At 49.3% G+C, this 25,255-nt stretch overlaps 1 protein-coding gene across 1 annotated transcript in view; it reads right to left on the reverse strand.

Annotated features, from left to right (window-relative positions):
* The window catches only part of GNAO1 (G protein subunit alpha o1), a 118,938-nt gene that overhangs the window by 15,999 nt on the left and 77,684 nt on the right, over window positions 1-25,255 (reverse strand). Inside the window, exons 3-4 of the mRNA XM_019619803.2 lie at window positions 21,575-21,735; window positions 99-227 (exon numbers count right to left, since the gene is read on the reverse strand). Coding sequence (XP_019475348.2) covers window positions 99-227; window positions 21,575-21,735 — 290 coding nt within the window. The remainder of the gene's footprint in view (window positions 1-98; window positions 228-21,574; window positions 21,736-25,255) is intronic.

Consider the following 25,255-nt stretch of genomic DNA (forward strand, 5'->3'; position numbering starts at 1 on the left):
ACAGGAATTATGAGACAAGATTTACAAACTTATGGTACTGATGTCTCCCAGAAATGCCTCAACACCAACTTCCTTGGTGTGTGCAATTTGAGACTCACCTGAAGTGGAGGTTTTTGAATGTGAAGTGGGTTTCTACGATGCCAGTTGTTTTGACCCTGGTTCGAAGGATGTCCTGCTCCGTGGGCTGGTAGTCTGCAGCTCCGATTCGATCTAAGCTGTCTAGGTAGCTAAGTGGAAGAGAGGGAGAAAAGAAAACAACCAGATAAGAATAAGGCTCCCATTAATCTTTGCCAATCTCAGATAAATCCTCCGGCTTCCTATTAATCATTTTCAATCTCATTTTCATGGCTGAACGTATTGTAGTTAAAGAAGAAAACTCTCCCATTCTGAGAAAAAAAACCACAAACATGAACCAAACCCACAATCCCAACTATAAAATCTGATAGCAGACCGAAAGCAGGAAATTAAGTGTTCGTGCATTGTAAGCCCTGATTGCAATCTGTGAAAATACATCGTTTTAATATTACTTGCTGGTTTTATTCCCAGAGGGACGAAGGTCCTGGTCGGCCCCTTGTGCTAGGTGCTGCCCACATGCAGCTCTCAGGACTTACTCAAAGCACTGCAGCTTTGCTAGAGAAGAGGCTGTAGCAGAGAGGATCAGCTGGGTTGAGCACCCTTTGGAGGATGCTCTCTGCTGGGAAGGGACCAGGTCAGGCTGCTTTCTGGGATGGCATGCCGAGTTAAGTCAGACAAATCTGCCCCACGTAGCTTTGGTGTGGAATCAAACATCAGAGCAGTACTGTGGGAGATAAACTGCTTGGCCAAAAGCCAGGGGCCAAGAGCCTAGACGTGATGATTTGCAAGTTTGCATAAAGGTCTTTTGGGAAGTGGAGGGCTCATTTTCTAAAACGTTTAAGGATATTTACCCTTACTCTCACCCTGGCTTAAAATCGATGACCATAGGCAATGCTTCACCATACTGGAACTTTGGGCATTAAGTCCTACCTTTTGGTGTGGAATGTTGTAGATGATGCCCTACAGCTGTGCCCATATGAGCACAATCCATTTTTTCATCCACATTCAAGCTGATTTTTCCAAACAACCCGAGACAATGAAACACAATGAAACAGTTTTCAAGGAAACAAGGAATTTGATTTGGAGTACCAGTCAGTGTGAATGGCAAGCACCTAGCTGCATCACTCAGTGAACTCTTTCCCACCACTGCTGAGCTGAACACAGACACTCAACGGTGGTGACGGGCTGATGGTTGGACGAAAGGCTCTCAGTGGTCCTTTCCAACCCTCATGATTCCATGATTCTATGGTTCCTAGAGGAGGACAGGTGTGCATTACAGAGCCCAGCTGCCTACCTCCAGATCCAGGAGCTGCCATCTCAAGTCTGTGAGATGCACTGTGACTACAGCAAAGCAAATCTGTCCACAAGCAGCAGTATGGCCCTCTGGATCTCTGTTTTTTGGGCATCCTGCATGTTACCCAGCAGTAAGAGGAGCTGTGTATATGTCAGGAAAAGACATCATCTTCACCAGTAAGTATGAGTTTAGAGGGAGTGAAGGTTTTGTCGTTCGTTTTTGCTGAAGATTTGCAGGAATCGTGTCACCCAAAGAAAAGTAAATAAGGAGAGTTATTTTACTGTGCCTTTTTCAAGCATTTAAAGAGACTGTGGTTTCATGACAGATGCTCTCTTAATAGTCTTGTGATGGGCTGTGGATAGATGAATGGGGCTTCATTGGCTCGTCGCTGAAACGAGTGCCTTCGCTGTGACGGCCGAGGCCATGATCACTCATCTACTCACAGCTGGTTGTCAGTTCCTGTTATTTAAGAGACAGCTGCATTCCTTCACGCATCCGCACAGACCCAGAAGCTCTGCAGCGCTGCAATTCAGAGACTCAAGCTTCCCCTGTCCTCCAGAACAAGATCTGAAATGCTAAGGGGTAGAAAGTGGAGCTATAAGAGATCAGGAATGGTGTTTCCTCCTGCAGGTGCCCTGCAGACCTTGGTCTCTTCCTCCATCTCCATTTTCTGCAGTTTCCTATGATTCAACTGCATTTTAAGTCATTTCCTATTAATTATTCCTGCCTTTCAGATCCTCCTTTTGTGCTGAGAGTGCAGTGGATGAAGAGCTGCTGCTGGCCGAAGGGCTCAGCATTGCAGCAGCGCAGTGCTGAGTGGTTCTTTCCAATCAGTAATGACATGTGACAATTTGCTCGTGTCCTCCAGGCCTCGGGCCACATGCTGGGGCTGCAGGTGGCTCTCACTGCCCCCACCAGCAGTGACCATAGACAGCAGCACACAAGCAGCTGACAGCCCTGCCCCTCAGCACTGACCAAGCTCTGGATGTGATGCTGTGAATGAACCAGCTCTGATGCTTTCTTTGCCCACCTTTGCATCCTTGTGCATGCAGCCACACAGCCTCAGGTGCCTCCATCCACCCACTGTGTGCTGGGGAACTGGGCTGGTGGGATGGGATGCAGCCTCTAGAGGGGGCAGGAAGGTTGCAGTTGAGAGAGGAGAGCTGGGAGGGATCCATCCCAACCCAGTCTGGGATACCTCCATGGGAAACTGCGCTGGGAGAGTCTGTCCAATGAGCAGTACGATGTGCAGGCTGCAGGGTGATGCTTCCCCATGCTAAGGGTGCTGCAGTGGCAGAGAACTCAGCCCCCTCAGTCCTCATGCTGCCAAGCTGTGAGTGAGCTGGGCGCTGGGGCTGGCAGCATGGGGTCACTGCCATGAAACACACCCAGCCCTGGGCCCCAGCCCCTAACTCACTGCTTGCCTTTTCCATTAACTCCTCTCCATCTATTTCCTCATTTCTAGTCTTTTTCAGCATTCTCTATGTGTTTTTCAGTGCCCCAAATTATTTCAGTTTCCTGGGTCTGCAGCTCTCCTGGTAGTCTTGATGAGACTCAACTATCAGTTTATATGAAGTTATATAATATTTTCAGTGTTGTTTTCGAGGCTGCATTCCACAACTATTTACTCTTTTGGTTGCTCTCACCAGGAATCTCTCCCATCCCAGGCTGCGGAATGTTTTCCCTAGACCTCAGCACTGTGTTGGGCTCCATCAGCACCAGCCCTGTGCTCCCTATGCTACTCAGCATTGGGTGGCAGTGCCCTGTACGTCCCTTGAGCTGCCAATCTCAGGCCAAACTGTTGCTGGAGACAATTAGTTGTCGCGACTGACTGGTTTGATGACACATAATCCTCTCTGAAGGCAGCATCTGTTTAACTAGCAGAAATAAGAGCACTTAGGAGGCTGCGGAGTGAGCGCTCGGCTCTCCCCACCCTACATCATCCTTGTTGCTTTGTGCTGGCATCAGAGCATCGTCTGCTCCCAGGCTCGAGGGTACTGCAAACTTGAAAGGAAGTGTATCTGAAATGACACATTGGCTCCTACTTGCCACCCACGTTGCCCAGGGCTTGCAGGGGTTAAAAAAAACTGTAGAAAGGTTAGGAGGTTTCTGCATACATGAATCCTCCTTTAGCATTTGTGCTCCTGAGCCGAGCAGCTCCATTACTGCTTATATCTCTTAACTTAAATGCTTTGTTTTGAAGCAGATTGCAGGTTTCTGAGTCACTTGGTTTATCAGACTTGGGGAGGTGAAGCCCGACCACATTACGCTGCCAAAAGCAAAATGCACAAGAAGCAGTATTTCCCAAAGCCAGAGAGGAACGGATGAGTCTGAGGCTACAAAAGGCTCTACGAGGACTGGATGATGCTGACTTTCCTCACATGGTAGTGTTGAAAATAGGGAGTAAATAAAGTTTCCAATGGCACACGGTAGCAGCACTGCTGGTGCCAAAGAGGTTGCTGCAGGAGTTCCCCCTCTGGGAACACAGTGGTGGTGGCACACACACACTGCCCTGGGGACAGGGACCCTCCCCAGGCACACTGCCCATGGAACCCTCCCAGGTTGGTGCCTGTGCCAGAGGCTCTGCTGGCTGCTGTCCACAATGGAGAAGTGCAGCTGAGGTCCCCAGCTGTGGCCACAGCTGGATGCCTGTGGCACATCTTACACAGGTGTATATTCCTATGGGTTGAGGTCACTGGCAAGAAAATAGTTAATGCTCTGTTCATTTAGTTGTGCTTCCTAAGAATGGCTGTGGGGACACCAGGGTGGAAAAGCAGAAGAGCAAGCCTGGAAAGGGCAGTACCTTATCAGATTTTCCTTCAAGGTGCTGGACTGTGAGTGAAGGGCCACAGGTGGGATACAACCAAGCACGGCAGCACTGGCTTGGGTTGCACTGGAGGGAAGGGCACTACATGTCAGAGAGCTGAGTCACTGCCGGGTTATTTTTTGCTCCTTTACAGAAGTGCTCAAGGGTGAGCTCTGACACGTGGATTGGTAGCTGCTGGAAAGCACTGGCTCTTCAATCAAGGTTAATGATTAAACCTGTCACGAGCAGTCTCACTCTGGATGCTCTTGAGAAGATGTCCCAGCCAACTGATTGTGCTGCACTTGTGGATGGAAAAGGGCATTTCTAATGTGTGTTATCTGCTTCTGGCACTAGATTGTACCCTAACTTCTTCCTTTTGTGCTGATGAACCATAGCAAAATGTATATTTAGCATTGAACCATTTAATATTTATTAACTGCAGAGGAAGGAGCCAGATGAACAGCACCAGGCTTGGGGAATGTCAGTGTAGTAAACTCATAGCATCTTCCACCAGGAGAGGAAACTTGTGTGTTTGCTGCTTCCAGAAGGTGTGATACGGCAGCACAGCTGCTCAGGCCAGGCACCACAGGGCTCCTCCTGCAGGCAGCATGCCTGGCCCTACTGCCCATATTGCTGTGGAGCAAGGGGAAGAAAACCCCAGAGCCCACAACCAGAGCCCAGCAGCACACACAAGGCTGATGTAATACATCTTAAATAACCATCAGTTATGAAATGCTTGAAATGTAGCCAGGCAGTTGTATTGTGTCCCTTCAGCAGTCGATAATACGTTGGTGAAGGAAGCACAGCACTCACACGTGCGCAGATATGATGTCCTCTTGGGGAAAGCAACAGCATGTGGCAAGGCACGTTGCTTGTCTGTGCTGGCAGATGAGCCAGGTGGGCAGGGTAAGGGGCTGCAGAGGGGAAGTAATTTGGTTTGGGTTGGAAAGGACCTTAAAACCCACGCAGTTCTAACCTTCTGTCCCAGGCTTGCTGCCCCCATAAACTCAGGCTGACAAAGCCCCATCCATGGCCTTGGGCACCTCCAGGGATGGGGCACCCACAGCTCTCTGGGAAGCAGTGCCAGGGCCTTACCTGTGCTGTTGGGTTCGCTGCTGGCAGCAGCAGCGATGGTCACCAGGACCATCTTGTGGACTGTGGGGTATTTTCCTGCATGAGCTCTAGGTGCTCACTGCTCTCCTATGAAAATGAGGAGGATGTTCCCCGCCGTTAAAAGGATGTTGCCAAATCTTAACAGGAGGGATGCTGTGCTGCAACGCCTTTTTTGAACCCACACTGAAGTGGAAAGCTGCTGCTGGTCTGGATCATAAGGTGTTTGTTCAGACCTCACTGGCTGCAGGTATGGGAGTGCACCCATGAAAAGGGGAAAGGAGTCGTGCAGGCAGCTGTATCAAGCTTGTACCAAGCTCAGCTTGGGAAATTGATATTAAACTAATGATAGACAGGAGGAATGAGGAAAAGCAAGGTGGAGATCAGCTGTCCTAGTTAGACTTGCAATTTCCCTGGACCCTTGCAATTTACGACTGGACCCAGAATAATTTTTAGCATTGCTTGTGGATGAGAGGTGCCACTGAATAAATAGAGTGTAACAAAGGCATTTGGGGGCATGAAGGGAGCTGCAGCTCTGGTCCACATGCAGGAGCTGCTGGCTGGCTTTACTCTTGGGCTGGATAACTTGTGTCCAAGAGCAGATACAGAGAGAAGAATGCGCAGACAGGGCAAGTGTGCCATACCCAGGCTCCTCACAGCTTCCAATGGAATTTTGAAGAGAAGGGTGATACCTTTGTGTTTATTAACCATCGTGGATGGCTCAAAATCTTTCCTGTATTGGGGCCCCAGACCTGGACAGAATACTGGACCTCACGAGGGCAGAGTACAGAGGGACAGACCCCTCCTTCGCTCTCCTGGCCAGAGATTTTTCTAAGCACTTTTTAAAGCCACATAAATTTCTAGCAGCCACATCTGCAACAAGGAATTTCACAGCTCAGCTACTCTGCATGTACAAAACTGCCTCCTTCTGCTTTATTAAATTGCTGTGTCAGAGTTTAACACCGACTGTACGGGAACAGCTGTTGTCTGTCTCCTCTCCTCTTGTTTCTGTAGATGCATCCCATGCTGAGTACCCCTGCTCTGGCTGGGAAAGGCCCCTTGTCCAGAGCTGGGGAATCTCTTCTAGACCTTGTCATACCATGAGGAGGGTTCCTGATCTCCTAGACCCTATCTGAGACGGGAAAAGGATGAAAACACAACTGTATGATCTATATGTAAGCATCTGCTTTACAGTCCCTTAATATGATGCAGCCCCATGGATAAGTCCAAGTCCCTAGAATGAGAAAATGGACAAAGCCACAATAGCTTGCTCACCACTGCCCTCACTGCCCCAGCCCTTGGCAACCTCACAAGCTCCAACACTGGAAAGCAAAGAGCTGTGAGCACAGAATGTCTGGTTTCATTCTCCTTTGATCAGCCACCGGCCAGAGAGATTTATTGCATTATGAAGAAAGGCCCAAGATTTCTATTTGAACACTAGTGGCAGTAGGGAAAGCAACATTAAACGTCTTCATTTCTAAGCAGGAAGAAAAAAATAGAGCTGTAGCAGTCTTGCGGTGCGAGGTGTCTGCCTGCGGTGGGGATGGCCCTGGTGAGGGATTTAGATCCAACGCAAAGGGAAGCATTAGTTAATGAGATCTGAGCTCCTGTATCAAGCAGACAGAGGATGTCTCTAGCAGGGCTAGATTATGCAGTTATATGTAATTATGCAGAGTGGGGTGGCCTCCTCTGTCTGAAGCTGCTTTCAGTTGGGAGTCTCCTTTAAATGTCTGCAGTGGTCCGGGGGAAGGTGGGAGTTACCAATGGAGTGGAATCATGCTGGAAGATCCTCACACCTGTCCTTTTCCTCACGCTGTAGCAGGCTATAGGACTTCTCCTTTCAAACCCCAAAGAAGCCTCCCTGCCAGGAACCACAGGTACCGAAATCAGTCAGTGCTGTGCCACGGACAGGGAAAACTCAGGGTCTGCCCTCGGCTGCGCACTGAGGATGTTTTCGTTACCCCAGACAGAGGAGTTCTCCTGGGCATGTGAGACCCCTGCTTTGCACAGGGATCTTCTAGTGCTTCTCAGCAAGCTGTCAGCTTGTGGCTCCCCTTGAGAACAGCTCTGCCTGTGGGACTGCAGCATTTTGGTTTCACTCCAGGCCGGATCCAGAAGCAGAGACATGTCAGGAAAATCTGTGGAGTTTCCCATCCCGTTAGGCAGCATACAGACACGCAGCTGTCAGGAGAAAATCCCTGTTTGCGTGTCTCACAACAGCCTGCTGGCTCTCCCCACGCTGTCACCTGCTGACTGCACACCTCTCCTTCCCTCTCCTAGCAGCAAGCAGCTTCAGTTCAACCCACCACTGCAGCCTCCTGCCACCACACAGCCACCCCAACCCCAGCCAGCACTCCATGCCAGCCCCGGATCTCCATAGGAGCAGGCTGACCCCATCTTCACATTAAGGCGAAGATTAAGGGACACAGATGTGACAACATCATCCTGGGACACTCCATACAGGACAGCTCAGCCGAGCTGGTGGGGAGCTGTGGGGGCTGTGCGGAGGCCTTCCTGTGTGCTCCCTGCCTACAGCACGCCTTGTAACAATGAGAGGTAATAGCCTAACTGGCCTCACGATGGGAGGTACAGGTTGGGTATTAGTAACGCATTTTTCTCCGAAAGAGCAGTGAGGCACTGACACAGCTGCCCAGGGAGAGAGGAGAGTTGCCCAGAGTCATGGAGATGTGGCACTGAGGAACGTGAGCAGAGGGCATGGTGCAGCCTGCTGCAAGACTTGTGAGTTGAGACTTGCTTCGCTTCTCCTGGGAGCAGAGAGCCAGCTTCGAGCAGCGGGAGGGCTGGAAAACATCAGGAATCCTTCCAGACAATGCGGACACTGCTGCCAATAAAAAACTGGTGTTGAGCTTCCTCTTGGCTGCAGAGCAGGAGGAGAGCATCAGGAGCAGATGGCCCGTCAGCACGAGCATCGCCCCAGCCCAGCCCGCATTCCACACTCACTGCATCTCCATTCCTGCCAAGCATGATCAATGCATCCCCAGCTTCCCGCCTAAGCAGGGAGATATTATTCATCACACTTGGTTTATGAGGAATACAAGTATTAAGAGGATGTATGACTTGACTGACGACACAACAGGAAGTTCAGCCTGAGTGGCTGAACTCGGAAGTGGCTTCCGAGTGGCAGCACTCGGAAGTTGGTTTGGGTTTTCTAAATCACAGACAGAAGTTTTAATCACAAGACCTTATTGCAGTGAGTTTTGTAACAGCTGAGTGATGAGCTTTCATGCTTTTAACTGGGATGTTGCCCATGTAGGGGCACATGCTACAGAGCAGTAGAAACTTGTTGGTCTATTATAGGAAAGAACCATAGAATCACAGAACCATAGAATCCAGGGTCGGGGCATCCACAGCCTCTCTGGGCAGCTGTTCCAGCACCTCACCACCCTGTCAGTGAAAAACTTCCCCTTGACACCTAATCTAAATCTTCCCTTCTTTTTAGTTTAAAATCATTCCTCCTTGTTCTGTCACTGTCTATCCATGTAAAAAGTCAATTTCCCTCCTCTTTTCTGTAAGACTTTGATATGGTCCCCCACTGCATCTCTAAACTAAAGAGATATGGATTTGAAAGGCAGACTATTTGATGGATAAGGATGGATCACCCTTTAAATATTGGAAGGCTGTAATGAGGTCTCCCCACAACCTCCTCTTTTCCAGGCTGAACAAGCCCAGCTCCTTCAGCCTGTCTTCATAGAAGTGCCCCAGCCCTTGGATCATCTTCATGGCCCTCCTCTGTATCCTATCCAAAAACTCCACATTTTTCCTGTGTTGGGGGCCCCGGACCTGGTCGTAGTACTCCAGCTGGGGCTTCACAAAGCTAGAATAGATGGGGACAACCACCTCCCACACCCTGTTGGCCAGTCGTTTTCTGATGGAAGCCAAGATACCACTGGTCTTCCAGGCTGCAAGCACACACTGCTGGCTCATGTTTTGTTTTTAATCTACCAGGACCCCTAAGTCCTTCTCAGCAGGGCTATTCTCAAGGAGTTCTTCTTTCAGTCTATATACATAACTGAGATTATCCTGACCTAAACGTAAAATCTTGCCCATTACTTTGTTGAACCTCAGTAGGTTCACACACTTTTGGATTTGATCAAGGTCCCGCTGGATGGCATCCCTTCCTTCTGTCACATCAACCACACTGCTCAGCTCATCAGCAGCAGCAAACTTGCTGAGTGTGCCCTCAAACCCATCATCTGTGTCATTGATAAAGACGTTAAAGAGTACAGGACCCAAGACAGAGCCCTGGGGGACACTGCTCATTACCGGCCTCCACCTGGACACAGAGCTATTGACCACAACCCTTTGGATGTGACCTTCCAATCAATTCCTTACCCATCAAATAGTCCACCCTTCAAATCTGCATCTCTCCAATTTAGAGATAAGGATGTGGTAGGGAACTATGTAAAAGGTCTTACAGAAGTCCAGGCAGATGACATCAGTAGCCTTCCTTTATCCACCAGTGCTGCCACTCCATCATAGCAGACCATCAGATTGATGTTAAAATTGGCTATTAAATTTCAAGTTAACTCAAGAATTTGAAAAGAGAGTTTGTGGTTTTTTTGGTGGTTTTTTTTTTTTGGTTGAATGAAGAAGGCTGAAAATGGATGCAGCAACGTACTTTGCTGCTCTAATCAATATAATTTCATGCATTCCTCTGTGGGTTTTGATGAGTTCTGCAGATCAATGATGTTGCATTTAAACACAAGCTAAGCAGTAATTACAGATGCATGCAAGATTTATTTATCTGGTGGCACTGCACGAGCTGATGGAAGGATCGGTTGTATCCAATCAATGTTTGAGGTTTCTCAAAATAAAGAGCCTTTTGGCTTCAACTGCAAAGTGAAAATAAAAATAACTCCTGAATCCCAGGAGAGGCCCCTTGTGTCCACATAGGGAGTGCTGCGGGATGGGTCTGGGCTCTCTTACCCACATCTGTGTGACACTGCTCTTGCCAAGCCTTGCTTTTGCACCCTGAACCCATCGTTCATGTTGGGTCTTCATGCACTCACTGCATGACCTTGGGGCTGCGGATTGGACAGACGAGAGTTAAGACAGAAGCAGGGAGATGAGCAGTGTGGAGGAAGGAGGGGAGCAGACAGCTCTGGACTGTCTCTGGTGTGCCCGTGCTGTGAGCCTGCGTGCCACACTGCGGTGTGAGCGGAGCAGCTGGGGGACTGCAGCCTAAGCACAGAGGTGCGTAACGCGGCTGTTGTCATGGGGACACGAGGCAGAGGATGCGAGGTAGCATGCTTAAAGGCAGACCATGGAGTCTGTCCAATTTTTCTTCGTGTTCTTCTTCTTGACGTGGGCTACATGTCCTTAAAGGAGCCCTCCCTCCTGCAGAGCAAAAGTGCTTGCTCCCCAGCGTACCAGGCAGTCCCACACTGCAATGCACTTTGCTGGGACCTTGGACAGGTGCTCGCTCTGCAGCCAGGTCTCCTCTCAAGCTGATGGAAAGTGGTAAAACACCAAGCAGAGGCAGCAGGATCAAAGCAAAACCTACAGCTTCCCATTACACCTCCATTCTAGGGGCAAGGAATACACAGAGCAGGATGAACGGAGCAAGTGAGTGGAGCAGAGCTCTGCATGTTCTCTGAGATGCTCCAATGGTGCCTGCAGCCCAAAGTTCAGCAGCAGCCTGAGGGACTCCCAGCCCACATCCAGCTGAGCACCATGGCTGGGAAGCTCATACCCCCACTCTGCTTGGGGATGGAGAGTCAGGAAAGAGGGCAGAGAGCTCCAAGGTCTGTGCAGATCAACAGGCACCAAAGTTAAAGGAGTCCTTGGTAAGATAAACAGGTCGTGAGGGTGACCTCTGTGCATTCAGCACACTTTCTGTTTCCTATCAACTATTTTAAGCATATGCTCTTAAGCCTCCTGTAGTGATCACAGATGTCTGAATAAACATAGTAGAGCTAAGCCTCATTTCCTTGCCTGTGCAAAGGCAACAACCAGCTCTACCAACTCTGGGGGCACAGGCAAGTGGAAAATCCATTCAGCCCTGCCCAGACGACAACCCCAGGTGGGGAGAGGCTGCTCAGAGTATGCCTGGGGTATCCAGTCCCCGCATCACCTTCAGGATGGGCACAGAAGTGTGCTAATCTTTTTTTTTTTTCCTTTTCCCTAGCTTATCTGTAGCTTCTATATATGTGTCATTTCTTTGTTAATGCCTTTTTGTTCAATGAGATAATCACTGAGGGATGAGGGATTTCTCAACGCAAAGTTGATGTTTCCATTAGCTGGAGTGAAGATTTTCACCTGGACTCCATTATCAATTCCCAGCTCTCAGGAGACGCTAGCTGGTGTCAGCATCACATTTCTGCAGACTTCCTCCTGTTCTTGGACACTTCAGATTTGTACTCATTGCTCAGTGCACCCCCAGTTCCCTGCTTCTTGTGGTTGTGCATTGTAAAACAGAGGACAAGCTTCAATGGAAATGTTTAAACTGACTTTAACTCTGGTCAGTAGGGGGCAATGCCTCGTGTTTTCTGAATGAGGACGTAGAGATAGCTAAGAAATATTTAAAAACCCCGGGTGCCCACAGCCGTACTGGGATGGAGCAGGAAATGCTGATTTATGCCATTAGAAGTGCTGCCAGACTTTCAGAGCCACACTCATGTCTCACGGGGTGTTTTGTGACCTGGACTTATGATTTTGGAGCACTGACTTTCTTCTCAAGCCTGATGCTCCCAGGAAATCTGCTGCTCTGCCCTGGGTAACACTGTAACCCAGCAGGAAAAGGGTTACAGCAAGGCAGAGAGCATCACAAATCGCAGCAAGAGGGAGGCTTGGACTCCATGCCAAAATCAGAGCTGACACTTCCCTGGCAGGGCTCCACAGTGCAGTTTGTGCCTAGTTTCTTTTCTCCTATATCTTTTCTCTCCCTTTCCAACAGCACAGAGAAGGTTCTGCCTGAAATCTGGGCTCAGAAGCATTTCCGCCCTTCTTTCCCAATGAATTCAGCCCCAGAAGAGACCCCTACAGACCTCTGCAGAACTGTCTTCTCCGTGTACTGAAGCAGATGAAGAGTGCTGGAGGTGGGCAAGATGCAGCTTGGGGATTTTGGCACAAGGACCGGTGCTCGATCTGCTCGAGCTCCAGCCTCCATCTGCACTGAACCATGCTGTCATGACTGAACTGATCAGCCCTGCATGAAGATGGGGGGCAGAGACATGTGGGAGAATGGGAGGTGCGGGTTTGGGTGTCTGTGGTGACACAAAAAGGTCACACATCTGCAGCATCTGAGGCTTGCAGTCTATCAGGCCCACTGATAGACCAACCCAGCCTAGCAGGATTTGTGCATGAGAGGCAAGCTAGTGGCAGGCAAGCCAGTAACACAGCAGCATCATGTTCTACTGCCTTGCCCAAGTCAGTGATTGTCCCATCAGTGTGTCCCATCCCCGGGCTTTTGTGGGGAAAAAAAAGCTAGGAAGCCCTTTTGACCCCTCCAAGAGACAGAGGAGGCAGGAAGTCCATAGCCGGCACCAGGTCTGGGCTGTGTCCATGCAGTGTCAATCACTGTGCTCCTGCTGACTTGTGGGCTGGGGGAATGTAGAGTCCTTTCTGCGTACCCATGGTTGAGCATCCCTGTGCCAAGCCTGCATCGGACAGCCTGCCTTGCACCGAATGCATGTGTCACCTAGCCCTGGTCCCAGCCACGGCCCTTGGCATGGCAGTCCCTAGAAAAGCAGAACCTAACTTCAGCTGGAAGTCAATCAGTGAGGGTTGAATGTTGGCTCGGTGCTTGTGCTGGGTAAGCAAGACACAAAGCAGTGTTTGCTACAGGGCTGATTAGAGCTATTAGATCAATTAATCTGTGAAACAATCACTGCCCGGGGGCTCCGCGAGGCACATCTCCATTCCAGCAGTATTGCTGTGAGCAAGTGCTGGGACCCTCCTGCTGTGAAGGTGGGCACCAAAACCTTCCCATGCCCCCTCCCACCCCTGCCCTTGTTTTGCTTTGCTTCAGCCTTTGCCGCTCTCAGCACAGTGGACTTCCATATCTCATAGATAGCATTTCCTGCTGCCATGCCCTGGTGCTCATGGCGGGTGGGAAACTGAGCCAAGGGGCTTTCACCTACTCCTGGCTTTCCTTGCACCTCTGGGTGCTGCATCCCCATCCAACCTGTTCCTGTGGTTTCACTGCAAGTCTTCCAGTGTTTCTGTTTGTTTTGTTTTTTTTCCTTTCATTTTGTTCTCTTCTAAAGCCCTGTCCCCTCAAGGCTGCATATTGGATGGACAATTTGCTTAAGAAAACAAAAAAAGGAATTTCCAGCCCTTCTGTTCAAAGACAAAAGGCTTTAAAGCATAAATCCAGCTTAGGAAACAGCAGATAAAAGCAATTTTCCAATGATTGTCTTAATACATATTGAAAAATGTGGGCTTTCTAAGCTAAGCTCACGACTGATTTGGGATTTTACTCATAACCTCGGACACCTGAGCACAGTGATGCTCTGCTCCTTCCCTTGGTCCAATGCACTGTGTGAGTGTGTGCCAGCTCCGGTTTCTGGCAGCTCTTGTGCAGGAGAGCTGCAAGGAGGGAAACAGGGACATAAATCCACCCTGTGTACACGGAGCTATCTGCCCGGCCCTGCTCTGCCGCCCCTTCACTCCCATCACTGTCGCCTCCGGTGTCTGCTGAGCCATGTGGGAGACGTTTTTGCTCTGTCCCAGAGCCTGGCTACAAAGAAGCCCCCACGTTCCTGCCATTCTTTGCCATTTAAGGATTTCAAACAAGCAGCACATCCATTGGAAAGCATGCGTGGCTGCCTCCTGGCTCAGCCCTTCTCACGGATGGTGCCAGACCTGACACTGGGGGTGTGAAGAAGAGCCCCGATGTGCCAGGCTGATGCAGCACAGGGTTGAGGGCTGGGAGCAGCAGATCCCAGCCTGGCCCTGAGGACGGAGGTTGGGATGCCCTGAGAGCGTCCTCGAGGGAGGATGCCCCACGTGAGCGATCCAAAAGGCAGTCAGTGGGAAACGGGGGCTGGGTACCAGCAAAAAAGCAAACGGAATAAAACAACAACAAAATCACCCCAAGCCATGGTGGCAGCCTGCCAGTTCCAGCTGGTTTCATAAGGACACTGCAGCCTAAAAATATACAAATACTCAGCCAAAAAAACAAGTCCAATCTCTCTGCACAGAATCTGTCACCCAGAGCCCTTGGAAGGGGAGGATCTGCTGGTCAGCCATGAGCAGCAGCTCGCCAGGGTTCAGGACTATGGTTCAACAGGTTTCCTCTGGGGGTAAATCAGAGCGTGTTTATTGGTGGTGCTGGCAGTTCCTGTGCTCTAAACAAAACCTGACAAGACAAGAGACTGTACCCAAATTCTGGCAGTGTCCCCTCCTTCAGACGAAGTAACTGCAGAGCAACTCTGTGTTTTCTGCTGTGTTCCAGCAGGCTCTTACTGTGGACAACCACTGCTTGCAGCCCATGTGTCTGTCCAGGCTGATAGCACCTCAGTTTCATGTGATTTTTAGGTTTTCTTCTTTCCAGGTTTACTTCTGCACAAATGAGCTTGGGCTGCCAATGTTAGTCAGCCAAGCCATGGCACCCCAAGCAGCTTCATGATATCATTTTCCCAGATTTGGGAAGAAGAGAAAAAGGAGAAAAGAGATCATGCCAGCACATTTTCTGTTAGCAACAGACCATTTTCCCCTCTGATAAAGGCACTGGTGCAATGCTCCCCTTCTCCCACTGCTTTCCAGGCTCTGCTACTAACCAGCCCTTTGGAAAGGAGAGCACCAACTGCCCAGTCGTGCTGATGAGTAATTGCAGAATCAGTAAGGCTGGGGAAGTCCTCTAAAATCATTAAATCCAACCCCAGCCCACCCACCACGCCTCATCCCTCAGTGCCACACCTCCATGGTACCTGAACACCTTAGGGACGGTGACCTCACCAACAAACTCAGTCCTTGCAATCCATCTCCTGGCACAATCTGGTGGGATAGGGGGGAGCATTGCTTAACACCCACCTTTGAGATGCTGTGACATGGCCTGTACCCTGCTTAGGGCCAATAGCGGCAGTCCCTGGAGAAACTGCGACTAATTTGGGCGAAATTGGTTCTCCGGATGAATGAAGACTGAGTTTGGGATGCTAGAAAACATCAAGCTGATTTCAAAGATGACATTTTTCCTGAGGTGCTCTTCACTCACAGTCAGCCCTAGGTGTGGTCATGTAACGATAGCAATTTCTTCATTTATGACAATGACACATAAAAGCCTGGGACCTCTACCAGGCTCTTGCCTTGCTGGATTCTAGGAGGCTGCCATTCGGCTGGGCCACGCTGGGTGGGTAACTAACCCAAAACTAACCCAACTGGGGTAACAGAGGCCTCACTTCCCGGAAAAGGCCCCACTACAGACCTGGCATGACCAGACACCACAGAAAGCCATTTGCATCTCGTTGGTGGGGATCCAGCAATGCTGATGATTCCAGTCAACCAGCTCTAGCCATTATGAGCTGTTTTGTTTCGCTTATCACAGGGGGAACTTAATTATTCAAAGTTGGTCATCATATTTACTTACAGGGGTAAATTAAACCATAAATTCAGACAAATGTATCTACATCTCTGCCTGTGATGTATTTTCCCTGTCTGCCTGGGCTCCAAGACACAAAGGTGGATTGTTCAATAAAGAGTGCAGCACAGTCATACCAATTAATTGGATTGTTCCATTTACGCTGCTACTCCCTCCAATTAAACACAAATGAGCTCAAGTGACAGTCACGAATAAGAAGAGCGGACAGAAAACCATATCCTAATGCAAAAGCTGTGATAAGAAAATGAAATCCAGGCACCTGACGAGAATATTAATGCAAAACCTTGACCTATAATTCCTCTTTCCTCAGCCTGAGAGAGCCAGCGACAATGGCAGCTTATTAAAACAGACCGTGTCCTGATGGTTGTGCGTAATGCCCACGTCCTGAAGCGCCACAATCTGAATGTTTAGCTTGCTGCCAACATTCATTTTGCAGAGCTGCACAGTTCTGAAGCACAGAGCACTTGCACGGTGTAATGAAGCCTGGATGTATTGCTTGCACAAGTACCAAGTAATATCTGGTGGGCTAAATAGGATCAAATAGTACTGCCTGGCCACAGGTAGCCTTCTCCAGAGCACCCAGTAAAGCAGCATTGCTGACTGCAGCAGGATTTACTTCTTTCCCCCTTAACCTCCATGTTGGTGAGCTGGCTGCAAGCAGGAGACTGCAACCATCAGGGAAGTGGGAACGGAAATGATTTTGGGAAAGTCGTGCAAAGTTCTGTGAACAGGGGAGCTGCAGGAGCCCAATTTGCTGCGGGGTTCAGTCTAGACGTGGGAAGGGAGGCAGGCCTCCTTCAAAGTTAAACTCAGTTTGTAACTCAGGTGGCTCAGCTGCAAGTACTCTCAAGGCTGGAGATTTTACAGCAACCTGTTCTGGCAGTGCTCCACTGGGGCTCACTCCAGAAGCAGTTCCCTACATCACGACAATGTCTGGCTCCAACTAAGGCATGTTACCACGCAGGATGCAATGAGCACTGGCAAGGAAGGTGATACCACCGTGCAGTGACAATTTCTTTGCAAGGAGAAGAGATCTGAAAGCAATCCCACATGAGCAGGTGTGAGAAGGAAAGCGTCACTGTTTTAACCTTCGCTCAGTGCGATACTTCCTTAGGGCACTGCCGAAGGAGCTCCTGAAAATGGGCTGACTGAAGTGGTCCAGTTGGCTTGAGATATCAAAGTTGTTAGCTACACTGGGGCAGCAGACACAACTGCACCTTCTGCACCTCTTCACACTGCACTGAGGTCTGTGTTCCCCTTTGGAAGGAGCTCTCCCTCCCTTCACTCCCCACAGAGAGCCAAAGGCAGCAAGTTTCCTAAGCCCCGACACCTCAGATGTGTGAAGATGGATGGGTTGAACATAGGCCTAAAATACTTTGCAGTTTCACGGTAGTTTCACAGCCCTGGCATTATCAAGCGATCTTTCAGTGTAGTTGGAAGCCAGAGAATAACTTGAGATGGATTCTTTTTTCTCCGTGTGTATGTGTACTTGCAAACTGCCTCTGCCTACACATCTTGCCTGTATGGATATGTGCATGGAGGAGTGGTGCTCGTGTGGATGCTCCGTCTGCTCCATTCCCCTCCTCACATCTGAGGCTGCTCAAAGCAGGTCCCCCAAACCTGGGTGCTCACCATCAGACCTGCCCTCCACGCTGCACTCCCTGACCAGGCTAACTAGGAGCTCGAGGACAGGAAACAAGACAGTTTTTAATTCTGAACAAAAGCAGGAGATTAAGGAAACCAGCTGGAAACCTCTATTTTGCTGATTTTGAAAGCAAAATGTGGGTCACAGATGTGCTTCCACAGACAGAAATTGGCTGGACAAGAAAAGGCATCAGCAATGCCCAGACTTTTTGATGATCAGAGGTAGATTTAGCTCCTAGGCATGCAGACAAGAAAGGAAGAGGAGGCAAAGTAGGAATAAAAACATAATCAGGAGATTAGGAATGTGGAACTCAACCCACCCATAAATTTGCCTGAGGGAATGATGAAAAAATGCAGTAATGACAAATGATGAAACCCATAGCTACCTCTTACTCTCTTTCCCTCTCTTGCTGTCCTTGTTGTTTTACTTTCTGCTGTACAAGACACATGAGGATCCTTGCAGAATTTCCCCTCTTCCTCTGTCACATTTTTTCTCTGCAGGAGTGCTATTTTCCATTTTTCATTTGCAGTAGATATAAAAACCCTGCTAAAAAGAGGCTTCTAGAGCCTAAAAGAAACAAAGCTTTGCAGTAAAGTCCAGACTGTTAGGCAGAGCAGGTAACAACATGCTCCTGCTCATCTTTGACAGGAGAGAAGAGCTATTACTGAGTTCATGTTTAGGCTAATAAGAAATATTAAATCTATTTTCAGACAAATTAATGATAGACTAATAAGAGCCCTGCTGCTAGCTCTCACAGGCTGTTGATTAGCTTGAGGTTTGCTCTCCCTGGGCACGCAGCAGAAGGCCTGTAGTTCCCATTTCAAAAATCAAGGCAAAGCACTAGGAGTGCAGCTCAGGACAAGCAGGGCACTGGCCAGGAGTGAGCCCTAGTGACAGCAGAGGGCTGCTTTGGTCTGGCAGCTCTGCCTTGTCAGAAGCTGCAGGGCACAGGGGACAGCCGCGGTGCCTTTATCCATTAAATAAAGCAGATGCTGATGGCTGACCTTGCACTTAGTGATGTGTAGAAGCCCAGGTAGTGGTTCCAGGGGAGCAGATAGGGGATTCGGCAACAATTTCGGGGAATTCAGGATGCATGTGGCACGGTGGGGATGAAGGGCAGTGCCCCAGCTGCCCCTGACAGTCCCACCTCTGCTGCCCTGCAGGTCTCCAAGTGCCTTGGGCATTGTGATCCCAGTAGTAATCTTCCCTCCTGCCAGCAAGCATCAGCTCCTATGCTTGGCACCAAGAGAAACCCAAAATAAGGGAGATGCCTGTATGCTAGCAGCCCAGCTCGCTATCATCACCATCTCTGTTTTTCATCTCTGAGTATTTCAGGTTCAGCTTTTGTCCAGAATTTGTTTTTCTTAATTCTAATGAAAACCCATTTTGTAGTTACTAGTGCTTTAAAGCCAGTATCAGTGTCAATAAAGACAAGTCCTTTCCCAGGAGAGAGAAAAAATAGAAAACTGCCTCAAATTTTTCACTCATGCAGAAGAAAACAACCTTGAAGCACTAAAAGATTAAATGAAAAATATGCCTCTTTTCACTGGGTGTCCACTGGGCGTGAATAAGTGCCAACTGAGCTCTCACTTGCATCACCATCTGGTGTGATGCACCAGGGCCCAGAGCTGCCACGGGATGCGCTGGAGTCCCTGCCCTGTGACAGCATCTCTGCTCCTGATGACGGAAGCACCAGGGGCTCCGGATCTGGGCATGCAAAGGACTTTGTTATCGTCAGCTTCACCAGCTGCCCTAGTGCAGAAATGAGAGTCTTGCCACAAGAAAAGGCACAGCCCGGGGCAGCAGAGGTGGCACAGCCCTCCTCCGGCTGCATGTGCAACTATGGTTAGGGAAAGGGAGCTTTCCCTGAGGGAAAGGCCTGTGTCCTCATCTTCCCGATGGTTTGTGTCATTGTCACAGCTTTGAAGGGTGATTTTTCTGGGGTCCCAATTCTGGGAGGTGGAAAATGTGCCCGAAGTTATTTTTTCTCCATGCTTTATGTGGGAGATGTCTGTCTTGTTGGGTGCATCTTCAAGGCGAGCAGGTGAGCAGTAAAGCACCCTAGCACCAGCTCCCTGGGTGTGTGTGTCTCACCCAAGGACAGACAAATCCACCATTTAACCCCCCCAAAAGATGTAGCCAGTATTTTGCCAGGTAGGAGACACAGTTTAGTGACGGAATGCAGCAGGTCATGTCCATGGTTGGACTTTGTGATCCTGAAGGTCTCTTCCAGTCTGGATGATTCTGATGACTGTAGAAGGAGCAATGCAAAAGCCAACAGACTTTAACTTCTCCTCTTCTTCCATTCTTTCTTCTGTCATCACCTCTCTTTTTGTGCTGACCAGCTTGAGTTTCAGTGCAGCACAGGAGACTTTGTTAACAATACCAGAAACAATTTTGTTGGGCTGCAAGTGCATGTAGCCATCACCGTGAATGCCACAGCACTGAGCTTCTTGAGTTCATGTCTAGAAACTGCCTGTGATTTCAGAGCTCCTGCTGATGAATTACCCAGCATCTGGTCACACTGGGAGGGCGAAGCTGATTGTTTTCAACTGCTATATTGCATGGAAGGAGAATCAAAATACTTTCCTCAAGGTAATTGGCTCTAAAACAATTGAAGAATTTTCCAGAAGGCTGTAACGCAATTAGGACTGGCATTTTATATAATTTATATCTCTAATGATGCGTTTTTGCCATCACACACTTATCTTGTGGGGAAAAAAAAAAAAGGCAAGAAAAGGCAGATCTTGCTGTTACAGGCAAAGAAATATTGATTATACATGGGTGTCCTCCTCGCAGTGATTAAAAGTCAGCATATTTTGGAATCATCACTTACATGTGGTTGTTTGCGGTGTGAAATTGTTGGGTAGGATGCTGTGACACCAATCACACATCTGCAGTTCCCGTTTGTTTTTTGGTCAATGCCAAGAGATGTGTCATTGCTCATGCTCTGCTGCAGCACCGCAACAGCAAAGTAATTCTGTGTTCCCAAATTGCCCTGCCAGCTGGGATGGGAGGAGATGGAGCAGGCTGCTGTGGTCAGTGCTACTGCACAGAGCACAGCCATCAGCTACAGCTACCCCCGTGTTTGGGTCTGTGTTTTGATGGCACTCTAAGCAGAGGTGCCAGGCAATGCAAACAGGCAGGAAGTCCCAAAGGACATGAGTCAGCTGGTGGACCTGATGACATGGGATACCGTGAAGACAAAAGCATGGACACAGCATTCCCCTTTCACCACTGTGGAGCCTCTCTTTCTCTGACTATTAAAATAGACTCCCAGGGTAGTGAAAAGGATTACTTTGTGCTTGCTTGTTCCCTATACTACCATATTTTAGTGACTACTGTCTAAGACGCAGCACAGGGCCAGGGGGACATTTTGCCTGACTGCAACAGCTGCTGTGATTGAAATTGTGGCACGAAATGCTTTATCCTTCTTGCCTAGGCAGGGACAAACAGACTGGAGGAATTAATGTTTCTTCAGAGCCAGAGTAGCAGTTTATGGGTAAATGTCCTGTTTTTGCAATGGGATGAACCAAAGCCATAGACTGAATCACCATGAAAAAAAGATCTGGATGTGGTCCCTAATGGTATGGATGCCACTGACTGTATTGTGAGAATAATGCAACGCTACCAAACATGCAGATAATTTCCCTGTCCTTGGTTGTAACCCAGCTGCCTATCAGTACAGTGCATGATTATCAGAAAGGCAAAACCAAGAGCTGTAATGCCATACAAAGCAGGTGTCTGCACTCTTCTGTTATCTACCGGACAGGAAGAAACCATCAGCCACCTCCATGCGTTGGCTGACATCACTGAATTGGTTTGCAGGAACACACCTTGAACAGTTTGAAAGTAGTTTGGAAACCTGGCCTTAAGGTCCCGGACTCCAGAATGGCCAGAGGGGAATACGACCATCCTGCTTGATTCTTTTTACCTTGCAGCAGTCCATGACACAGCACGCATTCTAGTTAGTTTGTAATCAGATCTACTGCTGTAAGGCAACTGACGCCTATTGGGCTACTTTGGTTAAAACTTAACAAATGCGGCTTCATTACACTAAAGGCCATCAAAAGGGATACTCACTATTGGGCCGAGTCATTGAGTTGATATTCCCGGGACCGGTTGAAGCATTCCTGGATCCCAGAGTCTGCCCAGAGTCTCATCATAGCTGACAGCAGCTCTGGAGAGAAGGGCTCTGTGTCCTCCATCCGACTTACAACATCGCAGACCATCTTGGCATCAGCCTGCAAAGGAGAGAAACAAGCGGTCACACAGATGCTGGAGGCAGGATTGGAGCCAGCTATTTCAGAGTTTGTCCAGCATTCAGCAGTAGGAGGCTGCACACAGCGGGATGGGGCTGAGGATCCACCCCCCTGCAGGAAGGGCAGGAGGAGGATGGAGCAAGGAAACCTCACTTCATAAGGGAACAGGTGCTTGTGCAGCCCACCTCACGTCAACACCAATTTCTATTTAGCAGACAGAAAAGGAATCCATGTATATACAAGTACATATGTTAAACTGTTACCGAATGCATATGCTGTACTGAATCCCCTTTTACCGAGCATGTAACCTTGCTGAAGCAGAGACCATCTGTATCACACAGGACAGCAGAAAGGCTTCAGAAGCAGTTGTTTCAGATCCTGCCTTATTGCTTCTTCTGAATTCCTACTCTTTCCTATGTGTCCGTCTCTGCTCCAGGGCTAACTCATGCTAACACAAAACACCTTGGCTGTCTGCACTGCTTTGTGACTCACATGGAGAGGAATCTCCTGTGGTTCGAGAGTATGGTGGGGAGGGCAGGGCCAGCTGGTGACTTTCAGATGGAATCTTTTCTGGTGAGAAAAATCTGATTCACTGGAACAGCAACTTTTCCTGGAGGATATTGTTCTGACACAACTCAGGTCTGGAAGATGTCTCAGATTTAGGATGGGAATGTCTAGACAGCCTCAGAGCAGCTGAGTGCAGCCCTGCTGTAAAAGCCCACAGCAGCCGATGCTTCATTCATTTGTGAAGCAGGGCATCCAAATCCTGAACCCACAGCTTTTCTTTGCAGTGAGTAGCCCTCCCACCCCCCCAGACTCCCAAAACCCCAGGGATGCTGGCTAACCTGCAGAGTTTTTCTTTCACTGCTTTGTTAACTGGGGGGGAAAAAAAAAGGAAAAGTCTCATCTTTCTGCTACCTGAAACGAAACTAATTATTATCATTATAATTAATTGGCAAAGAGGAGCATTTATTCAGCTTTGCTTACAGCAAACTAGTGAAGACAGCCTCCTTGTCTCATTACCTTTCCTTATGTCCCATTGGTAGCTCTTTATTTCTGTTCCCATACGTCCCTAGCCCTGTGTCCCACTTGACCCAGCTCTCTGGGCAGCTGTAGGGCTCCCAAGGGACCAGCATCTCTCCCAGCAGCTGGGAGCAGCTGAGGTATACGGATGGGGAAAGCACCGGGTATGACACAAACTACATGGCCAGGGCCAAAGCTCTTCTTCTGCAGCTTCTATTCATTGAAACTGCTCAAAAATCGCAACGCACCGAGCTGCTAGCACTGCAGACAGAAGCTGCTGAAGAGTTCTACACTCAGAGGAAGAGCTTCAAGTCCACAGAACATCAAGTCCTTATAGGCTGCAGAAGTCTCAGTACTGTACAGTGACATCATCCCATAAAACTTAATGGGGGGAGTCTGTGCTTTGAAGACTTTATGAACATAAAGATGTTTTCACTGAACACTTAATTTAGTATTTTCCTGCCCAGAAATCCTCCTAGCCCTCCATACAGACTCTGCTCGTTTTAGAGAAGCTGCCTCGGTGACTCACACCTCAAAGCCAAGGCAAGCAAAGAAGCTTGAAGGGTTCAGTTAATTTCAAAACTTGTTTTCTGCCCCGGAGTGCTTCGTGAGCCCAGTGAATATTCATAAACCATCAGCACGGCTTTTCTGCCCTACTGCAGCTGCAATTCCTCTCCTTGCAGAGGTTCTGAACAACACACAGCCTGATGAAGGCTGGTCAGCTCAGTGCTGCAGGCTGGTTCACAGGCACCCCACTGCCTTCAGATGGACTGCGTGCTTCACAAGGTATCCAAACCGTGCTGCAGCAAGCTGCTTTCCTTCAGGGAGGGAGGAGTTCTCTCCTACGTTACCTCGAATGCAGCAGGGGGGATTTACAGGTGTAAGTCACAGATCGGCTCATCAGTCTGAGATGGCGAAGCAGATCTGAAGCTCTCCAGCTTCAGGACAGGGCCTGCGCTGCTTCTGCCCTTCGTGGCCTTAACTGGGGATTGCTTTGCACCAGGATCAGAGGGAACGTCACAGCCATCACGGTGTGCTGGGAAAGAACTGCCTCCCTTTTTCCTCTATGGGGATGTGTGGCAGTTCCCTGCGGCGTAACACTCAGTGGCTCTGGGCAGAGGATGTTGATGGATGGCAGTGACAGAATGGGAGCTGGCAGGGACCAGGCATCTAGGCCACGGTCACCGGGTCTGTGCGGGGCAGCAGTGGGGCTAAGCTCACTGTGCAAGGGTTGTTCTGGGAGATGCAAATGCAGAACAGCTGCAGCAGCTCTGCAGTCACCGGGAGTCTCGTTTTGGGACGGAAAGCCTCCTTTCTACAGTACGAGAGCTGAGTGCAGGGCATGGAAAGCACAGTGCCTCTGCTAGCTCTGTATGCAGCACTGGCAGCTGGGTTTTGTTTTGCTGAGCCGACGATCTGACTCTCACTTTTGTACACCCAGAAAAAGCAGAGAAATGAGTGTTTTTAAAAATACCCCTCTCCTCTCCCGAGGATAAAGCCCCTCTGCCAAGGAGCATGGGCTGCCCATAGGTTTATGCATCTGTTAGGTTATTTAACGAGCAATTAGGGATCCAAGAAGAGAAGATACCCCCTTCCTTTCTCGCTCTCCAGGCTGCATCTCACGCTGGGAATGACATTAAAACCTCCAGCCCCCCCTGGGCCCAGCAGGTAGGTTTTTAAATACTGCCTGATTGACTTTTCCCTCGCTGCCTCCCCCGGGCCTGGCGCTCCCCCTTTTCCCGAGGTGAGAGGCACTGAGCCTCCTGCCACGCGCTGCGTCTGTACTGAAGCGAGCAATTAAATCAAGCACAACAAACCAGACCAAGCGTCCCCCCACGCCCGCCTCGCAGCTCCCATCTGATGGGGATTCAGCTAATGAATATCACGCTGGTATTTCAGCTACCTCAGGAGCTAAAAATAAGCAGCAGCCTGCCCCTGGGACCACTGGCAGGAGCCACAAAATGGTGCAGTGCTTCCTCCTCCTTCGCTGCCCCTGCACTTCTCTGCCCGATGTTCAGGGCTGATGCAGGAGCAATGCAGCAACACAGCATGCAAGCAGCATTCACCATCACATCGTCAGGGCAAGGCTGTGAAGGGTGCCAGAATCTCCAAGCAGACTCAATGATCTCAGTGGTCTTTTCCAACCTTAATGATTCTGTGACTCGATGACATGCCTCTAAGAGGTCTCGGCCATTGAGTTGTTTCCCGGGTGGCTGGGACAGCTTTGTAGCTGGGTGCCATGGGAATGCCTGAGATGATTTCACATGAAGCTGCGGCATTCCTGGCTCTGTGCAGAGCTTCCTTGGGCTGGTTTTTGTCTGGTAGAAGTGTGACCTGTCCCTTGTGCTTCCCAACACATCGCACAGCTACATCCAAAGGCCTGGTGCTCCTCATAGCAGATCAAACCCTGACCCCAAGATGTTGACTTCAAGTCATTCATTACCCAGAGCAGGATTTTTTCAGGTCTGAGTTGCTTCCC

This window comes from Meleagris gallopavo, chromosome 13 (assembly GCF_000146605.3).
Source record: "Meleagris gallopavo isolate NT-WF06-2002-E0010 breed Aviagen turkey brand Nicholas breeding stock chromosome 13, Turkey_5.1, whole genome shotgun sequence".
NCBI lineage: Eukaryota > Metazoa > Chordata > Aves > Galliformes > Phasianidae > Meleagris > Meleagris gallopavo.